The sequence below is a fragment of the Columba livia genome, chromosome 15 (assembly GCF_036013475.1).
Source record: "Columba livia isolate bColLiv1 breed racing homer chromosome 15, bColLiv1.pat.W.v2, whole genome shotgun sequence".
Classification (NCBI taxonomy): Eukaryota; Metazoa; Chordata; class Aves; order Columbiformes; family Columbidae; genus Columba; species Columba livia.
Genome location: NC_088616.1, coordinates 14,310,818 through 14,336,886, shown reverse-complemented (window position 1 = coordinate 14,336,886; position 26,069 = coordinate 14,310,818). Strand labels below are relative to the sequence as shown.

The window sequence follows — 26,069 nt, the reverse complement described above, 5'->3', positions numbered from 1 at the left end:
CAGTTACAGGGGAGTGGGAGAGCTGAGAAAAAGGCAAGTGCAAAAAGCAGGAGCGAGCCTTTATTTGGGCAGCGTGAAGGCTGCACAGCTTGGGTAAGGAGCACAGAATAGTGTGTGAGCATGCGTGCATACAGGTGTACATGTGTGCCTGGGGGGAAAGATGAAACAGAGCGTTGTCTTGAACTGGCTCAGCCAGGTGACATTAATTGCCCGGGTTTCGTTTGTTCCTTTGCCTTTTCATAAAGGTACCGGTACGCTCAGGAAAGATTGAACTGTTTTTCTGTCTTGTTGGTATGAAGGATGGGAAATGAAAGCAGTTTCATGGCAGATAGTGTTTGGTAGACCCTCGTGTGTGTCACCATGTGACATCAGGTACAGCGTCTGGCTGGGCAATTTTATAGCACTGAAGGTAGTAAATTACTTTATTCTGGTCTCAGATAAGCAAGTAATTATATTAAACTCATAGTTTTGGCGTTCTTTTGTCCCGGCTAGAAAAAAATCCTAACCCTTTCTCTGTCTCTTGTTGATGCTGTGATTTCAGGGTACCAGATTGCCTACCGCCTGGCCAGCAGCAGCCCTAACAAGTTCACGACGGTGGAGGTTGGCTCGACAGTCAGGCAGTTTACAGCCACAGATCTCACCCCTGAGTCAGCGTACATCTTCCGGACGTCTGCCAAGACCAGGCAGGGCTGGGGGGAGCCGCTGGAAGCCACCGTGATCACAACAGAAAAAAGAGGTAATGCTTGCAGCCACAGGTTGAGGTACTTTTTGCCACGAGCCTTGGAGCCTCTGCTGCACTTAGGGGAATTTTAATAACAGGCTACAGCCTGTACACTGTCTCCTTCTCACCCCATAAACCTGCCCCAAACCATAGCAACATCATGATTTGAGAAACCTGGTGAGCAAGACAGACTTTTATGAGACACAGTTCTTCTAACCTGCCGGGCTCTTGGAGATTGATTTTTCCATCAGTTGCTATATTGGCCATATGCAGCCTCCTTCTGCAGTCAGATCTTTTTTTTTTCTGCTCTCTCGTTTTCTTGAAAGATTGCAATCTTAAGAAAGTAAGTGATGGATGAATTGTATTGATCAGGGAATGCAAAATGAGAGGCACTGATGTTGCAGGATTTCTCCACGGCTCCTCCATTGTACCTCAGGCCTGACCTAATGTGTTGGTAATTGCTCTGGCCTTTCGCTGCCACACGCTTGAGCAGAGTGTTTGCATCTGGATTGCCCAGAATTTTTCTGCTTCTTGCATCAGCCGTAAAGTGGTTATTCACATTCTGAATCTCCAATCACATTCTGTTCTGTAGGAAACCTACTTGAAGAAAGCAGGAGTTACAGGCGTATAAATAAAACCAAATGCTTAGATACCAAAGGTATCTAAATGTGAAAGGCATATAAGGTGTTACAGAATCTGCTCTGCACCATTGCTTGTTTGTAATGCTTTGGCTCAAGTAACTGCTGAATTCTCCAGTCTTAGAACAGATCTCTGGAGCTGCCAGTTAGAAACATTTTGTTTTCTACTTGTGCATGAAGTTGTTTTTTGTTGTTTTTTTTTTTTTTTTATTCAGAGCTTTATAATAGTAATAATGATAATATTTTGGTAGAGAACAGGAGTGTGGGTTTTCCTCTGGTCTTGCACCATACGCCATGTTCCACTGCAAAGCATATATCTGTTCTCTAGAGGTGGCAAAGTCAGAACTAGCCAGGGTGACTTTATCAACATGACTTCTTTGTCCATCCCTGGATTTTGTGCCACATGTCACTCTGACCCATTGTGCTGTCTGGATATTGATCTTTAACAAAACTTCTCTCTCAAAAGTTAGAGCCATACAGCTCCTGTGACTTACAAAAATCACAGTTCAGGGAGAAGTGCACTTCAGGTAATTAGGGCAGAACTCCATAGACATCTTTCAACTGTTGTTTGCACTTCACTTTTGCCTGTGCTTGTGTGCCTGGTCTTGGCTCTTGTCCAAGTCTTGCACTATAATACAACCAGTTATATTTACTTTTAGTTCTTAAAATGTGCCTACTAAACAATCTCTTGTTTTAAGTCCTTGCAAATCACTTAGTGCAAGTTTAAGGATTTTCCGCACTATTTGCCTACGATGTCTTCCTTGTGATTTCCCTGTAACACTTCTAAGAAGAGAGGACATTGGCCTGATGTTCAACCACCAGCAGCAAGGACCGATGGGGTGCATTTCAACTACTTCTAGCCTGTCTGGTTGATGTTGAAATTCCCCCTGATGTAGCTCTCCAGGTCATGTGCAGCCTTCCCAGTGCACAACAGTCCTCAGAGAACAAACCTCTAGAGCTGTATTAGGAAACTTAAAGTGCCTCTGCTAAAGATGCCATCCATCAAAGAGATTTATCAGCTCAAGGTTTCTTCCACCCCTGCCTGACTGCTGTCAAAATGGAAGTTTGAAGTCCAACATGTGGAAGTTTCAAAACAACCCACCATGCCAAATAAAGTGAATACTCGAAGCTCAGAGCCTCTACTTTTCAATAAAATGTTCTTAGGCTTCCCAGACCATGCACAAGCTGTTGCTGGATGCGCAATAGCTCATGGCAGAACTCGCAGCTCCACTGCAGGAACAATGATCCCTTGTTGCCATCAGTGCTTTAGGGTTATCCTGAATAGACAAGTCAGAGTATAAAACGAACCCTTTCTCTTTTTGATGGATGGCTCTGCTGTGTCTCTATGCATGTTATGGAACCGAGCCCCAAGGCGCTGAGAGTTAAATGAAGTGATCCCATATGTAAAGTGCAGAGAGAAGAATGTGTAATCTCACATCAGCAAGATTGATATGAGGCAATAATAAAGAAATTTATCTAGTGCAGCTATTCTGCTAACAAGTAAATAAAAAAACCTCAAAACATAGAAACCTGAACCTTGTATACGTGGCAATGAATATTCTAGAGCGAAAAGATATTTAATTTCCATTACTAAAAAATGCATTTAATATCCCTTTAGTCCTTTTTACTAAGGTAGGCAGGCACAAAAATTCCCCTGAAAATTAACCAAATCAGTCACTCTTGTCCTTTTAAATTCCTTGGATAATCCTAATATACAACATGACATTTTACAGTGATACCTGCGATTTAAAGATCCCAAGTTATATTGTAGCTGTATTCTCCAGAGGTTGTTCTTTGAATCTACGTGGTGGTGTGATACCCTTCGGAATAGTCAACACCAGTGAACAGGGGAGAACGGAGTCAGAAAATGTAAATATAGTGAGAAATTAGAAGTAGTCCATTGAGTTATGTGGCCTGGCCTTACATTCCTGCAGAGCTCACCTTAGCATTTGCTTTTCACAGAATCCCAGAATGTCAGGGATTGAAAGGGAGCTGGAAAGCTCATCCAGTGCAATCCCCCCATGGAGCAGGAACACCCAGATGAGGTTACACAGGAAGGTGTCCAGGCGGGTTGGAATGTCTGCACAGAAGGAGACTCCACAACCCCCCTGGGCAGCCTGGGCCAGGCTCTGCCGCTCTCACCGGGAACAAGTTTCTTCTCAAATTTAAGTGGAACCTCTTGTGTTCCAGTTTGTACCCATTGCCCCTTGTCCTGTCACTGGTTGTCACCGAGAAGAGCCTGGCTCCATCCTCCTGACACTCACCCTTGATATATTTGTAAACATGAATGAGTCCCCCCTCAGTCTCCTCTTGTCCAGCTCCAGAGCCCCAGCTCCCTCAGCCTTTCCTCACACGGGAGATGCTCCACTCCCTTCAGCATCTTGGTGGCTGCGCTGGACTCTCTCCAGCAGTTCCCTGTCCTGCTGGAACTGAGGGGCCACAACTGGACACAAGATTCCAGGTGTGGTCTCCCCAGGGCAGAGCAGAGGGGCAGGAGAACCTCTCTGACCTACTGACCACCCCCCTTCTAATACACCCCAGGATGCCATTGGCCTTCCTGGCCACAAGGGCTTTTGGCTAAACCCACATAAATAAACTCTTCATACTAATGGTTTTGTACAAACAGTCAGGAAGTATATCTTGCAATGCAGGAGATTTTAAGATCTCCCGTTAGCAGCAGAAGGAAACCCAATCACAGGAGAGTGAGTGCAAGATCTGACCTGCCCAAAACTGCAAGCTGGTGAAAGCTTATCAGCAGAGAGTATTAAATCTCTGCACGACACTCGCTTCCCCTGATAGAATAACCCTGAATACCTGTCTCAGCCTGTCAGTGTAAGGCACTGACCTTTTGCATTGTACTCCAGTTCGCATGCTGCTGGCACCAAGGGCTTCCTCCAGCTAATAGCTTACAAGTCTTTGGGCACTGATGTCAGCAAGAGCCTGCTGCAGAGAAATGCCAAAACATATAGGAAATGGTTTTAGGGAATGGCAAGGAAATGAAGTGTTCGCCATACAGAGCTGTGAGGAATCGGGCAGGCGGAGGTGTGTTTATGGAAACAAGTGCTGATGAAGTTGAATTGAATTGCTTCTCAAAAGCAAGTCACTGCGGTGTCTCCAATCAATTTCTGCTTTATTACATGCCACACATTTTAATCAGAATCAATAATCTTCATGATAAACAATTAAACAATTATTCCTCACTCTATAGAGTTTCTCTATTGAAATCGATGATGTGCGGAGACACGGTGACGGGAAAGGAGATCTATATTGAAACGGTTGGGGACTGGCATGCTTACACCGGCATTACCATTCCCTGCCTCATCTAAAAGGTGTACGGTTAATTACTCTGGAGAGATCTCCCTCAGCATTGGCTCTGGCTGGTTTGACTTTGCAGGTTCAAGGTTATTGAGTGTGAAGGGAAGAACTGAGAAGGTCTGGAAGTGAAGTGCAGCCGGAGCTCAGGCCCCAGCTCTGCGCTATCTCTGGGCTGGGGTTTAGAAGCAGCAGCAGCAGCAGCTGCTGATGGTTCTTGGGTCCTTGCCAGAGAGAACTGGTGCTGGAATTCATCATGGACTGTAAGTTGTGCTCTTGGACTCTGCTACACGCCAGCCTGTTCCAGCTTCATCCCTTCCTCTTCTTCATGCCTCAACTGGGGAGCAGCTGGGGGAGGAGGATGCTACGTAGCACAGGGAGAACGTATTCCTGTGGTACCAATAGTGTGAGCACGGGTTCAAAAGTGAACTAGTTTACAAGCAAAATCTGTCAAGAGAGCAATTGCAGCTGGAATTACTGTTGAGTTTCATCGCAGACTTTCTTGGTTTGCTTGGCTACTGGTCCTAACGATTCTTCCTTAACCTGCCAGGCTAAGATGCCCTGAAATCTGAGGCCTGTTGCTAAGAAAGTGTGTATTCAGTGGTGACCTTCTGTGCCAGGGAGATAAGAACCAGTTTTACTGCTGCTCTTTGCAGTAGATTAAGGAATTGGGTGGCTTGTGAACCTTATGGGGCAAATCCAAGTGTTCAGTCTCCAATTGAGCTGTCACATTTTATGTTAGCTTGAATGTCCTCCCAAATTATGGTTTCGTTGCAGAAAGACCAGCACCTCCCAGGCAGCTGATGACCCCTCAGAGTGATGTGTCATCACGGAGTCTGCTGTTGAAGTGGGTCCCTGGAAGTGATGGATCTTCACCAATACGATATTTCACAGTGCAAGTGCGAGAACTGCCAAATGGAGACTGGCAAACCTACTCCTCTTCCATCAGCCACGAGGCGACATCGTGCATTATTGAAAGGTACCATATGATCCTGGGCTAGCATAGAAATTTCCACACTTTCCACTTCCGAAGTTAGGAAACAAAAGCTAGCATCTCAGTCTTTTTGGGGTAGAGAGGTTAAATGAGGGTCACTGCTCTCATTTTAGAGATGATGTTTTGAACAGCAGTTGAGAGATTTGCTGAAGGTCATGCAATGAATCTAATTACAGTTGGATTGCAATGTATGTTTTTGAAGCCCTCAGCGTGGTAGGTAATACTACATGGGCTAAACCATATGTAGCTACATAATAGTCTGTAAAATACAACTAGTTAAAAATCCTTTCTGTGGTGACTGATGTTAAAATCTATTCTCAGTACTGCATTGCAATTATCTCTATATAAGCTTTTCCAGATGAAACGGGAACTATTTTTATCTGTGTTTTCCATACTGAAGTCTATAGATATCATCAGAATGTTTAAACTTCATTCAGACTTCATTATAACCTCAGTGATGCTGTTGTAATTAAGGTCCGTGTAACATCTGTGAAAGCAATTGAATGTCTATGAGAAGGTACTTGTTTTGCTGTCCATTTCCTCTATTGACCAACTAGTACAAATCGGATTATTTCTAAAAGGCTGTGAGCTTTTGGAGAATCAAGTGTCCAAAGCACTCAGACACGGATTTTTCAGGTGTGTTATAAAAACATCGGTGGCTGTGGTGTATGGTAGCTCACCGGTCATGTGCCAGAAGATACAGCTATATAGCTATCCTTTCATCTAACTGTGCATAAAAAAGAAAACTTGACAATTATAGGTACAAATATAGACCAAATTCTATGACCCTGGAGGTTTTTACCCACCCTGAATTATACCTAGTATCTTTCTAGTCAAAACCTGTAAAACCAAGGAAACCAACTATGTCATTTAGACTTGACATTGGCATTACTGAAAACAAAAGATCAAGAAAGATTATTCAACTTACTCAAGTTGCTGTGGGTGAGTAACGGTGCCCTAATAGGGTAGCACTGCTGGAAGATTTCTTCTCCCCCTTGCTAAAAGCTTTTTCTTGTGGAAGTCCAGAGGAGCAGCACACGTGTGATGTGAGAGTGCTGCCCATCCGAATGCATTATCCCTTGATGTTTAATCATTCCTTACAAGTAACTTTACTTGGGTTTGTAGTCAGTGTTACATCTGCCAGCTGATGGCTAGACACTACCAATTAATTAGCTAAATCCCCTGTAACTTATAGCTCTGCATTTCCAGCCTCTGTCTGTGACTCACAAGGCAGCCTCCCCCACACCTTCCCCTGCCAAGCCAAGACAGAAGAATCTTTGTGAAGGTTATGTCAGCTGGAAATCACTCTTTGCATATCTTAAAGCTCTGCCTAGATAAAAGAGCTGCAAGGAACCTGTTGTTACTGTCTTTATTAAATAATCCAGGTAATAGCATTAATTTGAAATTCAGCAGGAATAAAACGCGCTGATCAAACGCAATGGTCTAGGGGATTAGTCAGAAGGCTGGTGATGTGGATTCCAGAGCCTGCTGGGCACCTGCTGGCCCTGGACACGTTACCTGCTTCTTCTCTTCCCATCATCCCCATCTGTGCACTGAGGATGAGCTGACCCATGGACTTGCTTGGAGGTTTTCTCAGGCAAAGCACCTGGAAAGCCAGGTTTTGCGTAACCTTACAAGACTTGGCAGCACATCTTGTCGTCTCCAACAAACTCCAGTCGTAGGCTGCTCCGTAAACTGCAACTTAAAGGCTGTTTACTGGAGCCCTGCTCAGCTGCGAATCCGTGCATGTTTTCAGGAGCTCAGGCCAATGCAAACCTGAGAAGATGCTGATGGCAGCAATGGTGCAAACACCCCCATGCCATGAGGAAGCTGGGGGAGGCTGTGAAGAAAAGATGATGTGGAGAAGAGACAAACTGCTCCAGGACTTTGGTTGCCAAAGGGCAGGTTCTCTGTAGAGACTTGTTCTGAGGCAAGACGTGATGGTATGGGGAGATTTCCATCCCTCAGCCTTACTTCTTACATTCCACAGCTTGAACCCATTCACCTCTTACAAACTGCGAGTGAAAGCAACCAACGACATCGGGGACAGTGACTTCAGTGCGGAGACGGAGGCGGTGACAACTCTGCAGGACGGTAAGCAAGAAGCGACACGGCGGGGGCATCACCGTCAATGGGCGCTGCCCGGTGCTCCTGGGTTTGCTGGAGCTGCTGCAAGGTGTTCTCCACTGGGAATGTGGTGTGAAAATTCAACAACCAATGCAGTTTTGTTCATAGGAGATTGATACAGGTAGTAATGAGATGTGGCTGAATTAATAACAGGCAGCCTTAAGTGTCCTGCGGTGCCCTCTGATAATGAATCATACTTTCAGGAGTCTCAAAATGGAATTAAACTCTGTTTGATTGGCTTCCAAACTCTGCACTAACCATTATCTTTGCAGAAATTGAATAATTTACAAGAGATCATTAAAAATAAATGTAGAATTGTGCATACATTTGGAGAAGTTTCTTCAATTGTTTTCACTCACAATCCACATCTGCAATATGGCAAAATTGTTGAGGTGTAAGTAAGAAAGAGTATGAAGCTCCTAGATACATGAACATTTAATCCTGCAGATCAGGGCTAATAAACTGTGAATGACATTGACAAGGCTTTTATTTTTAGCCTTAGAGATCAGCTTCTAATTCCTTGATTGTATAAAGTCGATGCCTGAATGCAGAAGTAGCTCTGATGTCTTGAATGGAGAAGAGAACTCTGCAAAGTTTAAAAGAGCAACAGTATTTATCCTTAGCCTGGGAAATGTGGTAATACTGAGATATAGATATACATGTGTATACATATATGATTCTATATATAGGGTCCTAGAAATTAGCCAGTGTTTCATACAGCTCAAGGAATGGCTAGTTAAATATGACATGGAAATATAAAAGTAGGAAATTATTTTGCAAAGGAACGTTTAATGAATGTGATCTTGACATCAGAAAAAGAGAGGACAGAGGTCAGTAGTATTCCGTGTTAAACAAGAACCCATGTAATACTTGAATAATCTGCCTACCAGCCTTTTAGAGACATCCTGACTCTCCGTCTTCCTGAGCAGCGGCTGCCGTAGCGGTGCAGGATGTAACTGGTACTAATGCGGCACCACTGGCTCGCTGTTTTGGAATTTGAAGTTTTATTTTCTGTCCTCTTTGAGTTTAGCGACAGTGAATCCAGACTTGTGCTTGGCCTCCTCACAATACAACAGGGAGATACTGTAGAAGCTTCTCGACTCCTTAACAAAGTGAACATTTATTCTGCTGAGCAAACCTGGTGCTGCCACCAGAGCATTGCGCTGTGGAGGGCTGTGAGCTCCTGATAAGCCTTCGCTTCCTCGTATTTGAGCTGCTATAACCTGTGTGTGTACGTGCTATCGCCATGGGCACAGGAATGGGTTAACCCATGGTAAATCAAGCTGTCCTAACTGAAATAATCTGTGACTATGTGACACAGGCTCCCAAAAACAAGGTGAGCTTGCCCCAGCTGTGGCAAAAATACCGTGGAAAAGTTGGGAGAGGTTTGGACACATGCAGCTGGTTTAATGCTGGTTTAATTTCCTTTCAAACATTTATCCAGTTGTTTATGAGTGGCTGGCATGCTGCACCTTCCTCCACATATATGCCCTCGGCTTTTCCTGTATTCCTATTCAAGTTGCCAAGGCCACAGGTAGAGCAAAGGGTGTAGGAGAAGTGATTGGCTTCTGCCCAGATTGCAATATTCATACCAACCGCATTGCATTTGAGACCCTCTGTGTAGTAGTTGGGATAGAAGATGTTCTTTGGCAGTGAAGAAAGAGAATCTGACTAAGAGAACCTGCCAGTTTTCCACCCTGTTGCTATAATGGCTTTGGTTATATTTGTGTTCTTGTTTAGTTCCAGGAGAACCCCCCAGTTCTGTGTTGGTGACTCCCCACACCACTTCATCTGTCCTTGTGCAGTGGCAGGTAGGTAAAATGCAAGATGTTGATGTTTCTCAAACAAGTTTTGTTTGCTTTGACTTGTTGACGTTGCAAAGGACGTTCTTCTGGGCTGGAAGTACTGTATAAAAGTTGAAGAACTGCAACTACTTTCTTGTTTTCCTGATCTAGGCATATATTGTGGTAAAGGATGGAAATTTCTGGCAGTTGTTTTTACTTTGTGCTCCATGAGAGAAAACTTAGAAGGTAAAGGAGTTTCTGTAGCCATGCCCAAGATCATTACTTGTACAGGTTCTCCTTTTATTGATATCAACAGATGTGCATCTTTACATTGAAAACATTCAATGGAGTGCAGACGTGGTAAAGTTCAGGTAATCAAAATCTCGCTTTCATTCGCATCGCACGCTGCGTCCTGCAGCGCCTCAAATAATCAGAAGCTTATGCTGTGCCCGAGATCTTGCTCATACCTTTGAGGAACTCCACGTGCCCTTTTGGCTCTGCGAGGGCTAAAAATTGAGATTTCTTCAGAGAACAGAAAGGAATTTTGAGCTCTCCGTAGTGTCTCTGAGTTGGATGTGAAAGTATTTGTGCCAAGTCTGCATTTTATATAGGCATTCCTTTATCTTTCAGTACCAGCCTCCTGGGAGATGCTGGAACATTTTGTGACCCAGTGCCTGAGGCTTCTTTTTGCAGAGTGAGCATTAGTAGAGGGAACCCAGTGGGGTACTGCACGATATCCGTAACCTATTCTGGAAAGCCTCTGCCCACCCTGCTCCCGAGACAACGTCACGCACACGTTATAAGGATAACTTTGGACAGATTGCATTACAGTGAAAAATGTACATATGCCTTTACAGTACAGATGGGGCTCCTTGCATTTTTGGGAAAAAAAAAAATGTATGTATGAGGGTCTGTTTATTGCTCTGCAGCAACATTTAAAAAATATATCTGGCTGTACTGCTGTGTCGCTGGCCCAAGTTCACACAGCATAATGCTGAATAACATCATTGCTTACAGCATGGTGAACAAATAGAGGACATGTTGAACAGTTCAACCAAAGGAATTATGGAGAGATGTAAATTTACCGCCCCGCCTACAAATAAAGCCCGCAGTGAAGAAAAAAGGGTATACAAAGAGGATGTGAGGCATGATGTACCGCGGAAATAAGCATTCCCCAAATGACTGATTATTGGTGTGTAGTTAATGTGAAATAGGTGGTTGTTTAGGTAATTGGATGCTTTTTATTTCATGAAAATGAAATGGGGTTGTTGTGCCAAAGCCATCTCAAGGGAGTTGTGGGCAATTATATGTCATTAGAACATGTATATTAATAGGTCCTAGTAATTTAGCCGTACTATATTTTTCAAATAAACAAAAATCTTCAAGTCCCACAATAGCCTCCAATTAAGAGGAAGTTTCATGACAGTGTCTAAGAAACAATGTAAACTGAAAACAGCAGTCACGCTAAATGCGAGAGCGGATTTCCAAGCAAAGCTAAATTTTTAACTTTGAGCCATGTTAATAATTCACAAAACAAACTCTAGATGCACTATCTGTGCTTTCAGCTGCTTGGTCCAATCAGTCCACTATTTTTAAATTGAAAGTAGGAAGAAAAGTAGTCATTTCCATCGAGGTCTGTTGTATCAATAATGCAAGGTTACTTCAAATGTTCTAGACGATGTTAAGTTAACATCGGGATCATGCACTGTTCTGCCTCTACCTTAGAGATAACAATTATTCAAACTTACATTTTACTTACATTTTAGTCTTCTTTTTTTGTTTTCATTTTTAAACAGCACAAAAATGTTTCTCTTGCTTCTGTACAACGTTCCGGGCTGCCACTCATAATCATTTTACCTATTTCAGCATATCCCTCAGGCCTTCCTACAAAATTCTAAATAATCCATTCCATCAAAAGCAGAGTTTTGTCCGTGAGAGACAGATAGGAAGGGGAAGACCTGACCTTTTAGCAGAGTACCCTTTTCAGGAAAGAATCATCATTTCCATGGCAAGGAGAAAGGCAGTTTTCAAGCCATTTATTTTCTGAGCTTTCCTGTCCTAAATTTAAAGGAAAGAAAAAATGGAGAATCACGTGAAAGCATAAGAACACAATGTTTCCTATCAACAAATCAGTTTTGTACCACAATGAGGAATTAAGCTTTATCTTAATTAAATATTAGGCTGTTACGTGGCAGAGCAGAGAGTAATACTCTCTTTTCTTAGCTTCAGCAGTGTTTTCCTTTCAGGATTCTGTAGGATATTCTCAACTGGTTTTTAGTTAAAAGTTAAATTATTAATAGCTAAAACAGGAAGAGACACTGACATCTTCCTTCTAGGTAGTAATGAACTGAAATACAAATCCATGTGATGCTCACAGTAGTTTTTTTCACTGTGTGAAGTTTATTTCCATGCTGGACAGGCTTTGCTTTCTTGCCGCCTCTCTCCTGCTTTGAGGTGATGCACTCAAGAAGTCTTAATATCTTGGTGGGACCCTGTTCTCATGCTTTGCCTGTTGATTCCTTCTCTGCTTGGGCACCATCACAGCTAAAGCAACTTCACTATAATATAGAAAACAGAAAAGGACAGTCAGAAGATTGGAAAAGAGGCAAAAAGCTCATGATAGATATATTAGGAATTGCCAGTAAACCATCTCTCATCCACATTGTGGAGGAGAACATTTCAGCTGGGCCACAAAGAACTTTGTAAGCAGGTGGCCCTGGCACTTTGTTTAGTCTGTTTGCTCAGTCTCTTGAACAAGAGGCTCAGTCTGAGACCAGGAAAGACGATTGTACAAGAGGTTGATGTATTTGCCTTGTAAAATGGAGTCTGAGAAGGAACATGATTGCCCTTTTTAAAATACAACACGGGCGTAAGCACCCCGTAGGGAGAACAATTTAACCCAAAAGGCAATGTTAGCACAGGAGCAAATGGTTATAAGCTAGCTATGAATTATTTAGATTAGAAATTAAATGAAGGTTTCTAACTCTCCAGGTAGTGAGGTTTGAAGCAGCTTTCCAATAGGAAGATTGGGAAGCAGAAAAATCAGCTTGTTGTCTGGCGGGGGTTGCTCTGTTTGTGAAAAGAACTTGAAGCAGCTGATTTTCTGTAGTCCTGAGGGCCCAGTGCTGTGATTCTTGAGATCCCTCACAGCCCCGTGTTCCTAGATCGTTCTGAAATGCAGGTGCTAAATGAGAGTGAAAGGCGGTCAGAGCTTCTCCAAAGGATGGAGGACAATAATGAGCATGAAACAATGATGGATGAGGTTCTCCAGCCATGCAGAGCAAGTAACAGAGATATCTTGGGACTGTTTGGATTGGGCAGGACAACTGCAGAAGGCAGTGGCTTCTTGCAGGAGCAGTTTCTGCTCCTTTTCCTGGTAGCTGTGTAGCTTTCCTATACTCTGGTTCATGTGATTTTCTGTTTTGGTTTCCATAAACCGCAATCTTTCCACTTCGTTCCTCAGCCCTCACCCAAAGCAAAGTCCTTTGTACTGAGACAGGACAGCCCTCTCTGTTCTCTTACCATCATCATGAAATAATGGAAAATTCTTGTCATTTCTGGAAGCAGAATGTTAGGTTATTAGCAAATATCTTTTTCCTTTCCTGTAAAAACATTCTTTCTTCTTTCATTAAAATTACATGTGGTATTACCTTCTCTTGTGACAGCGTTTCACACCAGCGGTTCATTTTTCCACGATGGACAGAAGGTTTTCCTTAGTGAAGTTCTCAAGACTGCTAGGGATCCCTCTGGATTAAAGGCGAGATCATCATTAAAATCCTTTTCATTTATACTTTCAGCCCCTTAAATTTCAGTACAAGAATCTTTAGAAGATAAGTGGCTCAGGGCGTCTTTTCTTCTCTGCAGTTCTCAGCCTGTATTAGACTCATGAAAGCCACTTTTTTCCTAAACCTGAAGAATCCCTTTGCTTGTCTTTATTTAAGCGAGCCGTTCAGCCAAAAATTTCCTTTTCATTTGGCTACTGGCTGTATATCTGTATCTGAAGGAAGTCGTGAGGGGCTGCTGAAGAATCCTTGCTGAGATATTATGTCTTTGAGCATCTTCCAGCATGTTGGAGAAGAAAGAAGCCTTGTGTTTGAGCCAGCCCAATGGCCATACATACCACAGAGGCCTGGGTTTGCCTGCGGGACTGGACAGATGCAACACACCAGAATCCATCATACAATGACTTCTCTCCAAATGCCTCTGTGAGCTGTTAGACCTATTTTCATCTTTCTAATTAAAGCCAGAATACACCAATGTTATTTTCTCATCAGCCTTTCAATAAAATAATGCCAAATGAAGAATGTTCTATGAACAATCCCCAAGGGAAACAGCCGCTAAAGAAATTCTGTCTTTGCCAAAATGATTTCTTTCTCTTCATCTCAAAGTGAAATACTGTTTGCTGTTCCACAGTTGGTAGCCAGCAACGTGTTTATTTATAACCTTTATCGCACACAAGTTTTTGTGGACCAAGATGGAAAGGAGTTTAGTTCTTAGTAGTGCAAAGAGCCTTTTGTAAGTGCCACAGTGAAGTCATCAAAGTTGCCTTTAACTTGTGTTTTTTCAAATTACGCAGCCTTTGACCCTATATATTATTAATGTCAGTTTTCACCAGAGAACACTGCGTCCCCTCGCACAGAACGGGTGTCACCTGTCACCTATGGTGACGGATATTTGTCACAATGCCCATCTTAACGAGCCTGTTCTTCATGTGAATGTTTTTCAGCCACCCAAAACGGAGAGTCTGAACGGCTTGCTGTTGGGATACCGCATCTACTATCGGGAGCTGGATTACGACACTGGATCTGGGAAAGAATCAAAAACCATCCAGAACCCCTCAGCTTTAAGAGCAGAGCTCACACGTAAGCCCGTGTTTTGAAGCCTGTAATATCCCAGAATAGAAATCTGTCGTTATGCCAGACACTGTGTGCCCTCTTACCCCGCGGAAATAACACACAATTGTGTCTAAGAGTGCTGGAGATAATTTAGCTTTTACACAATCAGGGTGAAGATGCTGAAAAATGCTAATAACTCTGATCAGCATCACTTGTAATGGTGCACTCTAATCTGTGCTTGAATTGATGTTCTGTCCCCCATGTACCCTCTGATTTCTTGCTTTCTGCTACCTCCATTTCATGATTGCCCTGATATACATTGTTCTGCCATCAGAGAAAAAAAAAAGACAGGGACTTCATTTTCCTCAGCTGGGAACCTTTTTCTTTCTTGCTAATTTTTAGTAGTAGTTATAATTGACATGTTGTTTTTCTTTTAGCAGTATAAGAAAACAGCTGAGGGGAAATTTGAAATAGAATTTTTTCAAGTTTCAAAGTGCTTGTCCCTATTTTGGAAGAAAATAGCAAAAATGAGCAAGAATTGTGAGGTGCATGCTTGCCATGTTAGTCGCTGGGAGTTTTGGTTCACATAGAAAGAAGGTGAAGGGGGAGAGGAATAATAGAAAAATTAAAAGGATTTTTAGACAAAGGCTAGAAAGGAAATCAGAGGGAAGAACAGGCAGAACAAGATGATGAGAAGCAAAGACGTGAACACTCTGCAGCCTGACAGATATGGTCCAGCAATGAGAGATGCTCATGGAGGGACCAGCTTTTGTCCTGTTTGATGTCAGTGGAATATTCAGAATAAGATAATACTCTAAGAGCAGCAGAATAGGGTTGAGTGAGACTATTTTAATACCTTGCATTATCTTCCCTGTTTCCCTGAACCCATAAAAGTGGTTTCTACAAAAGCAAGAGTGATTTTTGTGGGACTGTATAAAAAGTGAATGATTTAAATATAATGTAAGCACCTAATTCTGACCTTACTTCTGTGGTCAGTGCTGAATGAGACTTCTCAAGCCATACAGAGGTTTAACCAGGACAGAGTAGAGATGTAAAGCTCCTGTAGGTGTAGGTATGCATAAGCAGGTTTTTTTCCAGACAAAAGCTGAATGACTGACTATGTATATTATGAAATAATGACTTCGGATGCTCTATGGTCTCACAAGCCAGGGAGTCTCTAAAACCTACTGGTTTCTTCTCTCCCCTCTTCTTGGCTAGCCCTGCAGCTATGTTCCCAACAGCTATAGAGTAGAAAAAAATGTGCTGAACCTCTCTAGGGAATCAAGAGATAGAAAGGGGTGGAGACAAGTGTATTTTAAGAGAAATTTCCCTCTTTCTCCTCATAATATGACAATTCTCACCTTAGTGCACCTCTGTTCCTCACTGACCTGCGGTTTTGCTCAGCTTTGCATATTATTACAATTCGCTCACAGCACGAAGATTGAATTCTATAAGTGAAACTGTGGGAAATCTAACACACACTTAAAAAAATGGGTCGTGTCCTATTGTAAGTGTTCGCTCTCTGTGGCCCATGTTCCAGCTCTTTACCCTGCAGCTCTTCAGGTTTTGGATTTTGCATGTTGAGAAATAAGGATGTAATACAGTGTTAAGAGTTTTCCCCCTAGAAATTGTTTCAGTTTTACTGATTTGTTCTATTTAATCTTGGAGTCAGAACATTTCTGTGTTGTATATTTGTGAGATCCTCTGTTTGAGGAGGAAATGAAACAGCCCCATGTGGGTGAGGTGCTTTTGATGTGTTACAAGAGAGTGATGTGATTTTATTGCCCTTCAAGGTATAGTCCTAAAGCTCAAACTGTGTGTGTGTGTGTGTGCTGCATCATTTGCCTCTGTCTCTGCTGTACATCATTTGCAATAACTATTTCCTTGCACTGTAACAAGCTTTCTGCTTTGCTTACCCTGAATAGCCCAAAGCAGCTTCAAGACAGTGAACAGCAGCTCTGCATTAACGACGTATGAATTAACACGTAAGTGCACATTGCCTTTAGATGAGACTCTTTATAGTGGCTCAAAATACACTATAGGCAAACTCCTATGGTCCTCCTCAGTGGATCTAGCAGAAATCAACACAGATTAATGATTCTCCTTTCTTGAGTTTCTTTTTCTTTAAGCCTTTGCTTTCCTTCCATCAAGAGACATTGATGATGCAAGTAGGTAGCTGTTGTAAAAATGTGGCTGCTGGGAAGGTAAAACATTATTGACTATAACAACCCAGTATTGCTGATGCTAAATGAATTTTGATTTGCTTGCTACATATTTTGCAGTCCATCTGAGTTTAGCTGTATCACATCATTAGTCCTGTGATTCGAGCACTGCGATGCTCAGGCATTCCATGGAGTAGGAGGCCAGTCTAGAGAGGGCCCAATGAATTTATGTGCATCTCCAGAGGTGTTTTCAATTGGAAATGAATAAAATAGCATTCGACAGAGTTAAAAGGCAAGTTGCTTTGTGGTGATGATGGTTCACTAGATAGGTTTTGCCCAAGGCTTTTGAGTCACAGATTGTGATGGGCTAAAAAAAAAAATGAAGCCCTGTCCCCACTGAAACTTGCATGCATGAACTCTCATGTGTTCCATTTTCTTCCACATCCAGTTTAACACGAAAATCTCCCTTGTGGCTTTTCATGGCAGTGGTTAAAGCTTCTCTGTACGAGCTGCCCAGTACTATAGCCTATATATCTTATTATATTTGTTTGTTTACGAACTGAGCATCACTATTGCTGATTTGCTTGCTGCATATTTTGCAGTCCATCTGAATTTAGTGGTATCACATCAAAAAGTTAGCGATGTATCAGATCTCATTTACAGAATGCCTGAGAGCAGGGAATGATACTGGAGTCTGAGTCAGGTAGAGGAGCACAACTCTTGTAAACACTCCTGTGAAACTGAAATTAGATGAACCTGTATGATTAGGTTTATTGAACCTTACCAAACCGATGACATACTGTCAGCCACAGAATTAAGAGTACCATGTGATTCATAGAAAGCAAAGAAAATTATTGGCAGTGGGAGAAATTTAGACCCCTGGCCATGCATGTCTTAATCAATTCAATGCTCATTTGAATAGGGCAATTTATATTATTGATTGCTCTCCTACTCTAATTTCAGTGTTAAATATTTTAGATGATAAATATTTCTGTTAGGATTGATTCTTTCATCTTGAAAATGCAAAATCTGAAACTGCTCAGGCGCTGCCTCCCCTAATGACGTTGACATGATTCTACTCAATCTCGTTTGCATCTACTGATTACCCTCACACCACTGGGGTTTCTAGTTTTCGTTCCTACTGCTCTCGCTCTCCTACCTCATCTGTCAGAGCAGTTCCTATATGTCAGCAAAGAAATTGGTTGCCTAGTGGCCAAATGGAGTCCAGACTTCAAATTCTCCTTTGTCTTTGTGATTTATGTTCAGGCTGTGGTCACTTTGAAGGAGAAAGACATCCTTGAGTTTGCTTCCAGTGGGACTCCAGATTCCCCACCGCAGATGATCTTCTGCAGTGATGTTCTTGAGCGGTGCAGTTTCTAAATGACTCCCTGGATGAAAATCCCTAGGATTAGGCAAAGGCTTGAAGCCATGTTCTTTCCTACCAGTAGAGATCAAAAGGAACCCACATGTTGAACACTCAAAGCAAAGTCCTACCTTTTTGTGTCATTAAGAAAGACCTAGAGATGTTCATCTAGCTAGTTACCCATCAGGAATGATTCCTCTTACTGCAACAACACCATGAGAATACACTGGCAAATCCTACCTTTTCATCACAAAGATCTTTCATGATTCTGCAAATTGTGATGTGTGAATTAAGGAAGGATGGAAGTAGACATTGTATTATTGTGCTGTTCTAACACTGTGTTTCATGAGAGAGAATTCTGGTGATAATGGGATGATGGACTCTAAAAAAATACTTGTAATATAGTATAAATAATTATATATAATATGGTATTTTACTTTTTCAGAGTTGAAGAAATACAAGAGATATGAGGTGCTAATGACAGCATATAATGTAATTGGTGAGAGCCCTACCAGCACACCAGTGGAAGTCTTTGTGGGTGAAGCAGGTAGGTAAAAGGAAAATTAGTTGATGTTTTTTAAAAGTACCAGCATGTCTTAGTATTCTTCAGATCATGTTTAATATTTGTCCAGGAAAGGGATGGTTTGGAAAATTCGCCAGTCATGATCACAAACCATTTTTTGTAGCATCCTCTCCGGGAATAGGTTTGCACTGACAGTTTCTTGCCATTGGAAAGCCAGTTGGTCTATGTGAGTAAGGGAAGAAAAGGCATTTGAAAGAAAGACAATATTTTTGGAGTTGCAGGAGGACGACTGTTCATACCAAATTAGCTTGAGGGAAAAATTGACTCAAGTTAAAGAAGTGAAAAGTGGAGCACAGGGAAGCCACGAGGGAAAAGAAACAAAACTACAAAACAAGGGAGACTTGGAAAGCTGGTTCTTTTATTTTATAGCTCTCTGTGTAAAGACATTGCCTGAGCACCACACCTTGCTGTATTTTTATGCTTTGGAAGTCAAGAAGATATCATGCTGATGTAATGGTGGCTGTGGAGGCACAGCTGATGGTGAATCTCAGGGACGTGCCGACTCTGTACCTGCATCCAGCCCTACAGAAGCTGAGGGTCAGTGGCACTATTCACGCCTTTGCTTATGGATCTAGTGCGTGAATCCAGGCTGTATTTATGAAATGTGACTTGCTGATCATTTTAAAATCCTTCCATTGGAAAGCCAGAGGCAGAAATCAGGACAAGACATTTAACTGGACCTTGTGAAACAGGTGATTTGCAGAGCCCAGATAACCCGCAGCTGAGTCTGTTCTTCTCTAGCTGAGGAAGACAGGACTGGAATAGCTGACGTCTTCCTCACAGCCATGGCGGCAGTGCCGTATTTATGGTGACCCCAGCCAGCGAGAGGCTGGCGCCGAAATAGTTGTTAGTTATGGTATCAATTCCCGCAGCAGCATCTTTTGAAGCTTAGAACAGGAACAGGCAGCGCGCACCCTCCTGTTGTTCAGTCTGCCACTGCGAAGAAATCTGATTACACCTTTGTTCTTCTGTCTCAAGGCTAGGATGTAGAAGCTATCAAACCCAGCACAGATTGATTTTATTATTATTCACTAAATATTCCATTGCTCAAAACTGAGCAAAGCACGTTATTTTTTTAAACTCTGCTGCACCATTTTTAAACTCTACTTAACCTTTTCATTTCAAACATGGTGTAACATTTACTATCTTTCTCTGAAAACATCATAAATTAATCAGAGCAGCCTGGTTCTGGAGAGACAGCTGGCAATATTTACATGTTATTTTTTTTTCTAGTTTGCTGCTGCTCCAACTTACTTCTGCAACTGCAGCAAAGAAAGCCCCAAGTGGAGCCAACTGTATCTGGCTTCCAAATACATTTTTGTTTCAGAGTTAATATCTCACTGCTGCAAATGGAGCCAGCACACGCATTTGTACACATGTACACAGCACAGAAAATCAGCTGGGAAACAAGGAAATGCTGTTATGTCGTGTCTTTTAATCTCATGGTCCCAATCTTTCTTATTATAACTCAGGGAACAGGGAAGTGGAAGGAGCCAAACTTGGGAGGAAGCTGAGATATCCAGAGCTTCTTCCACAGGCAGAACTGGTGTAACTGGAGTTGTAGCGTGACTCAGATGGTTTTTGAGAGATACTGGTTTACCTCTGGTTAGGGACAGTCCACGTTCATGCAGTAGAAATGATGAATGTGGGATCTTCCTGCCGATTTTCACTCTTGTTGTGTGAAGTTATTACTCTTTGTTATATAACTCCCTCTTCCACCTCCAGAACTGACTGTGATTTATGCTGTGAGTAAAGTAATTGGAGCTGGTATTGCAATTTAAGTTTTAAATTGATTTGTGACACCTTTGAGTTAAAGTGTGCTGTGGAAATACACGTTTTTGTTGTTATAGTCTGCTTGATGTTCTTACCCGTGGTAAAGGCAGTTAAGCGGGAAGCTGGAAAAAAATGGGTCTGTTTAGCTTCAGCAATCGGGCATCCATGTTAAAACTAGAGAAAACCTTCTTAATAAACAATAATGCTGACAACACAGGCACAGCACTGAACACAAAATGACTGAGGGGTCCCAGTCCCCAGTCGGAAGGTCCCAGATAACTCACGTCTCAGTGCTATGAAACGGTGCTTCGTTCCGCCGTAAGGGTTGCAGTAATTCTGGTAGGGGTGAGAACGTTCCTCTGTCGGTTGTAAAAAGGAATATACAGCACATGCCTTTGGGGAAATGTGCTGGGTTTAGGCCAGCTCAGTCAAAATACCCAGTTCTGTGCAGTTCTGGTGGGTGTTTAATACAGCGTGGGGGACCTGCAAGTGATACTGGTGGCTGATGTGCTGTTCAGCTTCTAGGTCTGGTGCAGCCAGACAAGCGATGAAGAAGTAGGAATGTCTGTAATTCCTTCCCTCTTGTGCTCTCCCCTGTTAGATTTGAAGATTTTTCTATCATGTATCTGGATTTTTACAGTAAAAGCTCCGGTAGGCAATGGAGCCCCCTGACAAACTTGAAAAAGAAAGCACCATTAAAACCAACCTTCTGGCAGTTTTGCCAATCTAACAAGTAAAAAGTACCTGAATAAGGAATTTCTGTCAAGTCCTGTGGTGCCGTTGAGCTGTTCCCCAGCCAACAGCCTCCTTGGGAGCTCAGGTCTCACTTGGCTCTGACTGATGGGCAGTGAGAAATTTTGGAGGAGAGCAACCTGCTGGTTGGAAAAGGACCAGGCATGAGCAGTAGATCTCTGTATCCTGACCTGCATGGTGAATAACGGAGCTGGATGCGTTTGGGTTTTTTTGTTACAGTAGCCCATAAGATCAAAGCCCCAGCAAAAGCTCCGTTTTGAGTTCTGTCTGGGTGTTTGCAAAACTCACTGGCAGAGTAATTCTTCCTATGCCAGAAGGACAGGCTGGGAGTCCTTGTTCTCCGAGCAGCCGGGAAGGATGCGCTGCCCGTTTGGTCTGAACAGAGCCAGTGTCCTTCCCCTGCCTTCCTCAGGCATCTGGATCCTCCTCCTCCATGGACCAGAAGGTCCTCATAACATTGCCTTTTTAGAGCCGGCTGCGGCTCTGCCCTGCTTGTTAGAGAGTTACGTGCCTCTCCTGACAAATGACAGAAAAATTGAAAGCCACCACTTGCAGAAATTCGGAAGGGAGACGCAGCCCCGTTGGCAAGCCCCCTTCTCGCCTTGTTAATTCATTTAACAGTTCAGCTGTCAGGGATGCCGGCTTTGATTGGGAAGGCAGCGAGTGTTCAGTGAGAGGCTGGGTACCAATATCCATCCCAGCCCTAAATGCAGCTGTTACCAGAGGTGCTGTTCTGCTCGACTGAAATAAAGACTGTTAGAGCAGCCACTATATCAAGAGCATTATTCTACCAGGTCACTGTCACTATCTGATTGTGTGGTGGGCTCTGGAGTTCAGGAGACTCCGCTACCTGCATTTTAATTAAACAGGAATCACAGGTTTGGGGCAGGCGTGCTTCACCTAATTTGGGAAGGTGAATAAAATGGAAGGCAGCAATACAAATCCTGTGCTAACGAGCCTGCAGCCTCCAGTGCGTCTCCCATATACTGCAAAGCTGTTCTGCTGTTCTGGATGAAAAATAATGGAATTCATAATTTCTTCCAGCAGCTGCTGCTGGAGGAGAGCACGCGTGTGTGGAGAGGAGGTGGCAGAAGGGGTGAAGTGCACCTGGAGACACTACCCTTTAAACAGGTTGTAAATCCATTTGTGTGAAGAGGAGAGTGATGTATGCCATTTTAACGGATGGTGACATTGGTGACCTTCAGAATTCACAAGAACTGATGACGCTGTTGTTGTTGCTGTTCTTTTTAATAATGGTCTCTGAGAGCTGGTTCTGCAACGGGAAAGGCAAGTAGTAAAAAGAGCTGGGAAACAGATCCCTTTAGTAGTCCTCTCTTAAAATGCCACCTTGATTGTACTGTCATCTTACAGGAAAGGTTTCCTGGCCATCTCACTTTCTTCCAAGTGAAACCGTAGCTTGGAAAGGAACAGAAGTGGGACAGAGGTTTGACGGCTTCTTACCTTTCTTTTCTTACCATCTTCAAAAACCTGAGTCTGCCTCTTGGTGTGAAACTAGCAGACACTGAAGCAAATTTCCTGCTGTTATCTGCAATTATTTCCATCTGCCCTCTTGCCTGCAGCCCCACAGGTGTTCCTGGAGTTCACAGACTTTATTTTGTCCACCCATAGCTGACATGTGGAGGGAAGCTCAGCTCTGCCAGTAACTCAGAGCTGCCTGGCAAGAAATAGAAACCATCTGGAAAGCTCCAAGACCAAAAACAGTGGGTTGGGTTTTGGAAAGAGAAGGCAAAATAGAGAAAAGAAGCTTCTTAAGGAAGAAAAGACTTGACTCAGGCACCTGGCTTCCCTTTATAAACTACTTCATAACTGCTTTAGAAACTATTTTCATCTCTTTTTGCAGGCCTCACTCTTTTCACGTGTTCATACAAAATACCCTACGTGGTGTCACCTCCCCATCATAAGTCACTTTCTGGAGAAGAAGATCCCAGAGCACTACTTTGGGCCCACCCTTTCTCTTATAGCACAGGAGCTTTATCTCCTTCCCTGCCCCAAATGTAGCTGAGAAGATGCTGTGCAGAGAAGTCCCCTGCGCCTCCTTGTTAACAGCCTACAAGAGGAATGACAACATTTCAGCGCGTTAGAGCTGGCAGCTTCCATCAGTCTGCTGTGGCCCCCTTGGCTGTTTTCTCCTATCTGCTGAGGACACGTGGCCGTGTCTCTCGGAGCCTGGCTGTGCGTATGCAGATAGGGAACGCGTTGCTGCTGGCACAGCTGGAAGAACCGGGTGGGCATTTCCATCCCAGCCTGGAAGAGGGGAGAGGAGGATTATCGTGGCCATTTCACATTGCAGTAGCCTAAAACCTGTCAGCCTAGGGACAGTGTCTTCCCTTGATAAACAAAAGGGAATAGAGGGAAGCTGTTGGAAAGTACTATAATACGTAAATTATTGGTTTCACTTGCTCAAACTTTAAACAAAACGCATTGACCTTTGTTGGCACTTTAAAAGCACCAAGCCTTTGAAATGCCAAGGTATTAGCCTTTTAATCGACACTTCTCAACGTCAGCAAAAGGCTTCTTTTGGGGGGTGGCAGGGTGTTTGAAACATTGATTTTCCTTTCCCTTCCTCTTTAAATTTAAAGAATCTTCAGAGCTGTTCCAATATCACACTCAATTGTGAATGAGCTTTACACAGCCATCCTGGGAACACCCGGCTCCAGGAGTGACTCCGGGTTTCGTCCTGTCCCCAGTGACTTTCTCCCTAAGGAAGGAGAAGTTCTCTGAGCTCAGAGTTAAAGATCTGAGCCATGTTCTCCAACAACGCACTAAAAGAGCAGAGCAAGAAAGCCAAACTACAGGAAGACAGGGGAATAAAACAGCGGAGAGACGTTTCCAGTTTGGACTGGGACACAAACCTTTTTTCAGTTTCTCTTACATTACTGGAAGCCATTATGTGTGTATCCTAACAGCATTCTGTTTCTGAAAGTAGGATCAGCACTGGGTACATCCCATCTTGGTGGATTTTAAACTCCTTTGGACTCCGTCTATATGTGGTTTCCACTTGGAGCTTGCCTGCAGTAAGTCTAATTTGGATTTGTTGTTCCCATCAATGCAGCTCCACTGGTGGTAATAGCAGTATAGATAGCACTCGCCTGCGTTATCTAATCCTGCAGGGCTATGACAGGATAGTAAAAAATAACAAACTAAAGTGTGCTTACATTAGAGCATTAGTCATTCCTTGTGTGTTACTGGTATTGCTGCACTGCTGGGGAATTACGGATATGAATTTTCTATATAAACCTTGGCTCCCTTTTCCTATTCGAGTTGGCTTGTTTTTTAAGTGTAGCTTTACATTCTTAATCTGTTTACAGATGAGCACAAAGGTTTCATAATTAAACTTCCAAATTCGGTAGCTGAGCTCAGGAGCTGCTCATATAATGGTGAGACAGAAAGTAACTGCGCCAGCGTGAGTCTATGGAAGAAGTGTCCTTAATGTCAACGTGTCAAAAAGACATCCCTGCAGCTCTCTGGAGACTGAAATCTAATGTCAAGGCAGAAGGAAGCAAAGTCTAAGTGAGAGTCGTACTGCTGTCAAAGCAAGTTATTCTACCATATAGGAAAAGGAATTTTAAGAGACTGCACTGGAAAGCAATGTCCAGATTGAGACATAGATTTCATGGGCTTATTTGACACTTTTAATTCTCTGTTGACAATCCAGAAGCTCCCTAAAATGATTTGCAATGTTTTCATGCTGCAAGTAAAAGCTGAATGTGTGCCTCATTAACAGCTCGTTAAGTTGTTAATATTGGTCATAAGCAGCTTTTGGTACAGCACAATGCTTTATACGGTGCTGCAACTCCTGCTTAGCTGTGGTTTAATTGCGTCTTTTTATGACATCTCAATGTAGGAAAGACGTTTCTGTCCAAGCAAAAATATCATCGGGTTTTGATCAACCGAGCTCACTTATCTCCACCGCTGCTGCTGCTGGTGTGGGTGGCATTGGGCTGCATTTGCCATGCGACATTTTGCTCAGATGATGAACTTCCATCTCACAAACCCAACAATTTGATGTCGATTTTCGGTACTGACTGCAGCCCAAGACAGAAAGGCTCTCCGCACTCAAATTCATCACCAGGACACCTTTCTTTGTTCCACAGTTGGTGCAAGCGGCAGTGGGAGGGGTAGGACAAATTAGCTGTTCTGCCGCTGTGTTCTATGGCCTGTGAAGAATCGAGTGCAGGGACATCCCTGCACGGTACACGGAGGGCGGAGGGACGAGAAGCCTGATCGTGTATGCAAAGCCTTACTGAACTAACAGCACAGCTACTCTATTAAAAGCGAAGGAATTAACCTTCCTTTCAAAAACATGAGCAATCAGTAGTAAAGTAAAACGGACCATAAATTGCACTGGTAAAGAAGTAGGGAAGCCCCTGGCTGATAACTCATATTAAAGCAGACACACGCTGGAGTTTGAGTATTTCTTGACTTAAGGGTTATATTTGCAGCCAAATTTCTGTTTCCTCTAATTGTGCAGTCCTGCCCTGCTTGTTTTCAGTCATCCTGGGATATGTGAGCAAAATGCAGTAAGTATTTTCATATGGGTCTCAACTCCCGTGGTTTTGCCTCCTCTGCACGGCTTTGCTGTGAAGCCAGCTGTAGAGAAACACAGTTGGTTTTCTTTTCTGACATCTGTTTGCTGTATCCGTCGTCAATCATGGACCTGGAGGCATTTCAGGTTGCCTGTTGTAGACTGAAACCAAACAAAGTTGCAACTTTTTCCTATGAAAGTAAGAATTAGCAATATTGTAAAACATTTTGGCCACAGCAGCCCAGACACAGAGGGGATGTGGGGGTGTAGGACCACAGGGATGAACTCAGGGATGCTTTGACTGCAGATTAAACAAAGAGAGAGAAAACTCTCACTCAGAGTCGAGAAAATGTAAATGTAATCTTTCTCTCCCCAGGAGCACAAGATCTCAGTCCTCCCTGGGCTTCCCTGACCCTTGCAATCTGTAAATCCCAAATTAATCCCTCGTGGGGTTCAGCTCCCCAAACTTGCATTAAAG

General features: G+C 43.1%; 1 protein-coding gene across 12 annotated transcripts in view; it reads left to right on the top strand.

Annotated features, from left to right (window-relative positions):
* Window positions 1–26,069, top strand: part of SDK1 (sidekick cell adhesion molecule 1) — a 375,516-nt gene that overhangs the window by 308,082 nt on the left and 41,365 nt on the right. For 11 of the 12 annotated variants that reach the window (XM_065031442.1, XM_065031436.1, XM_065031444.1 and 8 more), the window contains 7 exons: window positions 542–736; window positions 5,449–5,650; window positions 7,656–7,759; window positions 9,533–9,603; window positions 14,303–14,438; window positions 16,337–16,396; window positions 18,382–18,483. In XM_065031442.1, the coding sequence (XP_064887514.1) occupies window positions 542–736; window positions 5,449–5,650; window positions 7,656–7,759; window positions 9,533–9,603; window positions 14,303–14,438; window positions 16,337–16,396; window positions 18,382–18,483 (870 nt within the window). The remainder of the gene's footprint in view (window positions 1–541; window positions 737–5,448; window positions 5,651–7,655; window positions 7,760–9,532; window positions 9,604–14,302; window positions 14,439–16,336; window positions 16,397–18,381; window positions 18,484–26,069) is intronic. The other variant, XM_065031445.1, reaches the window with a different exon arrangement.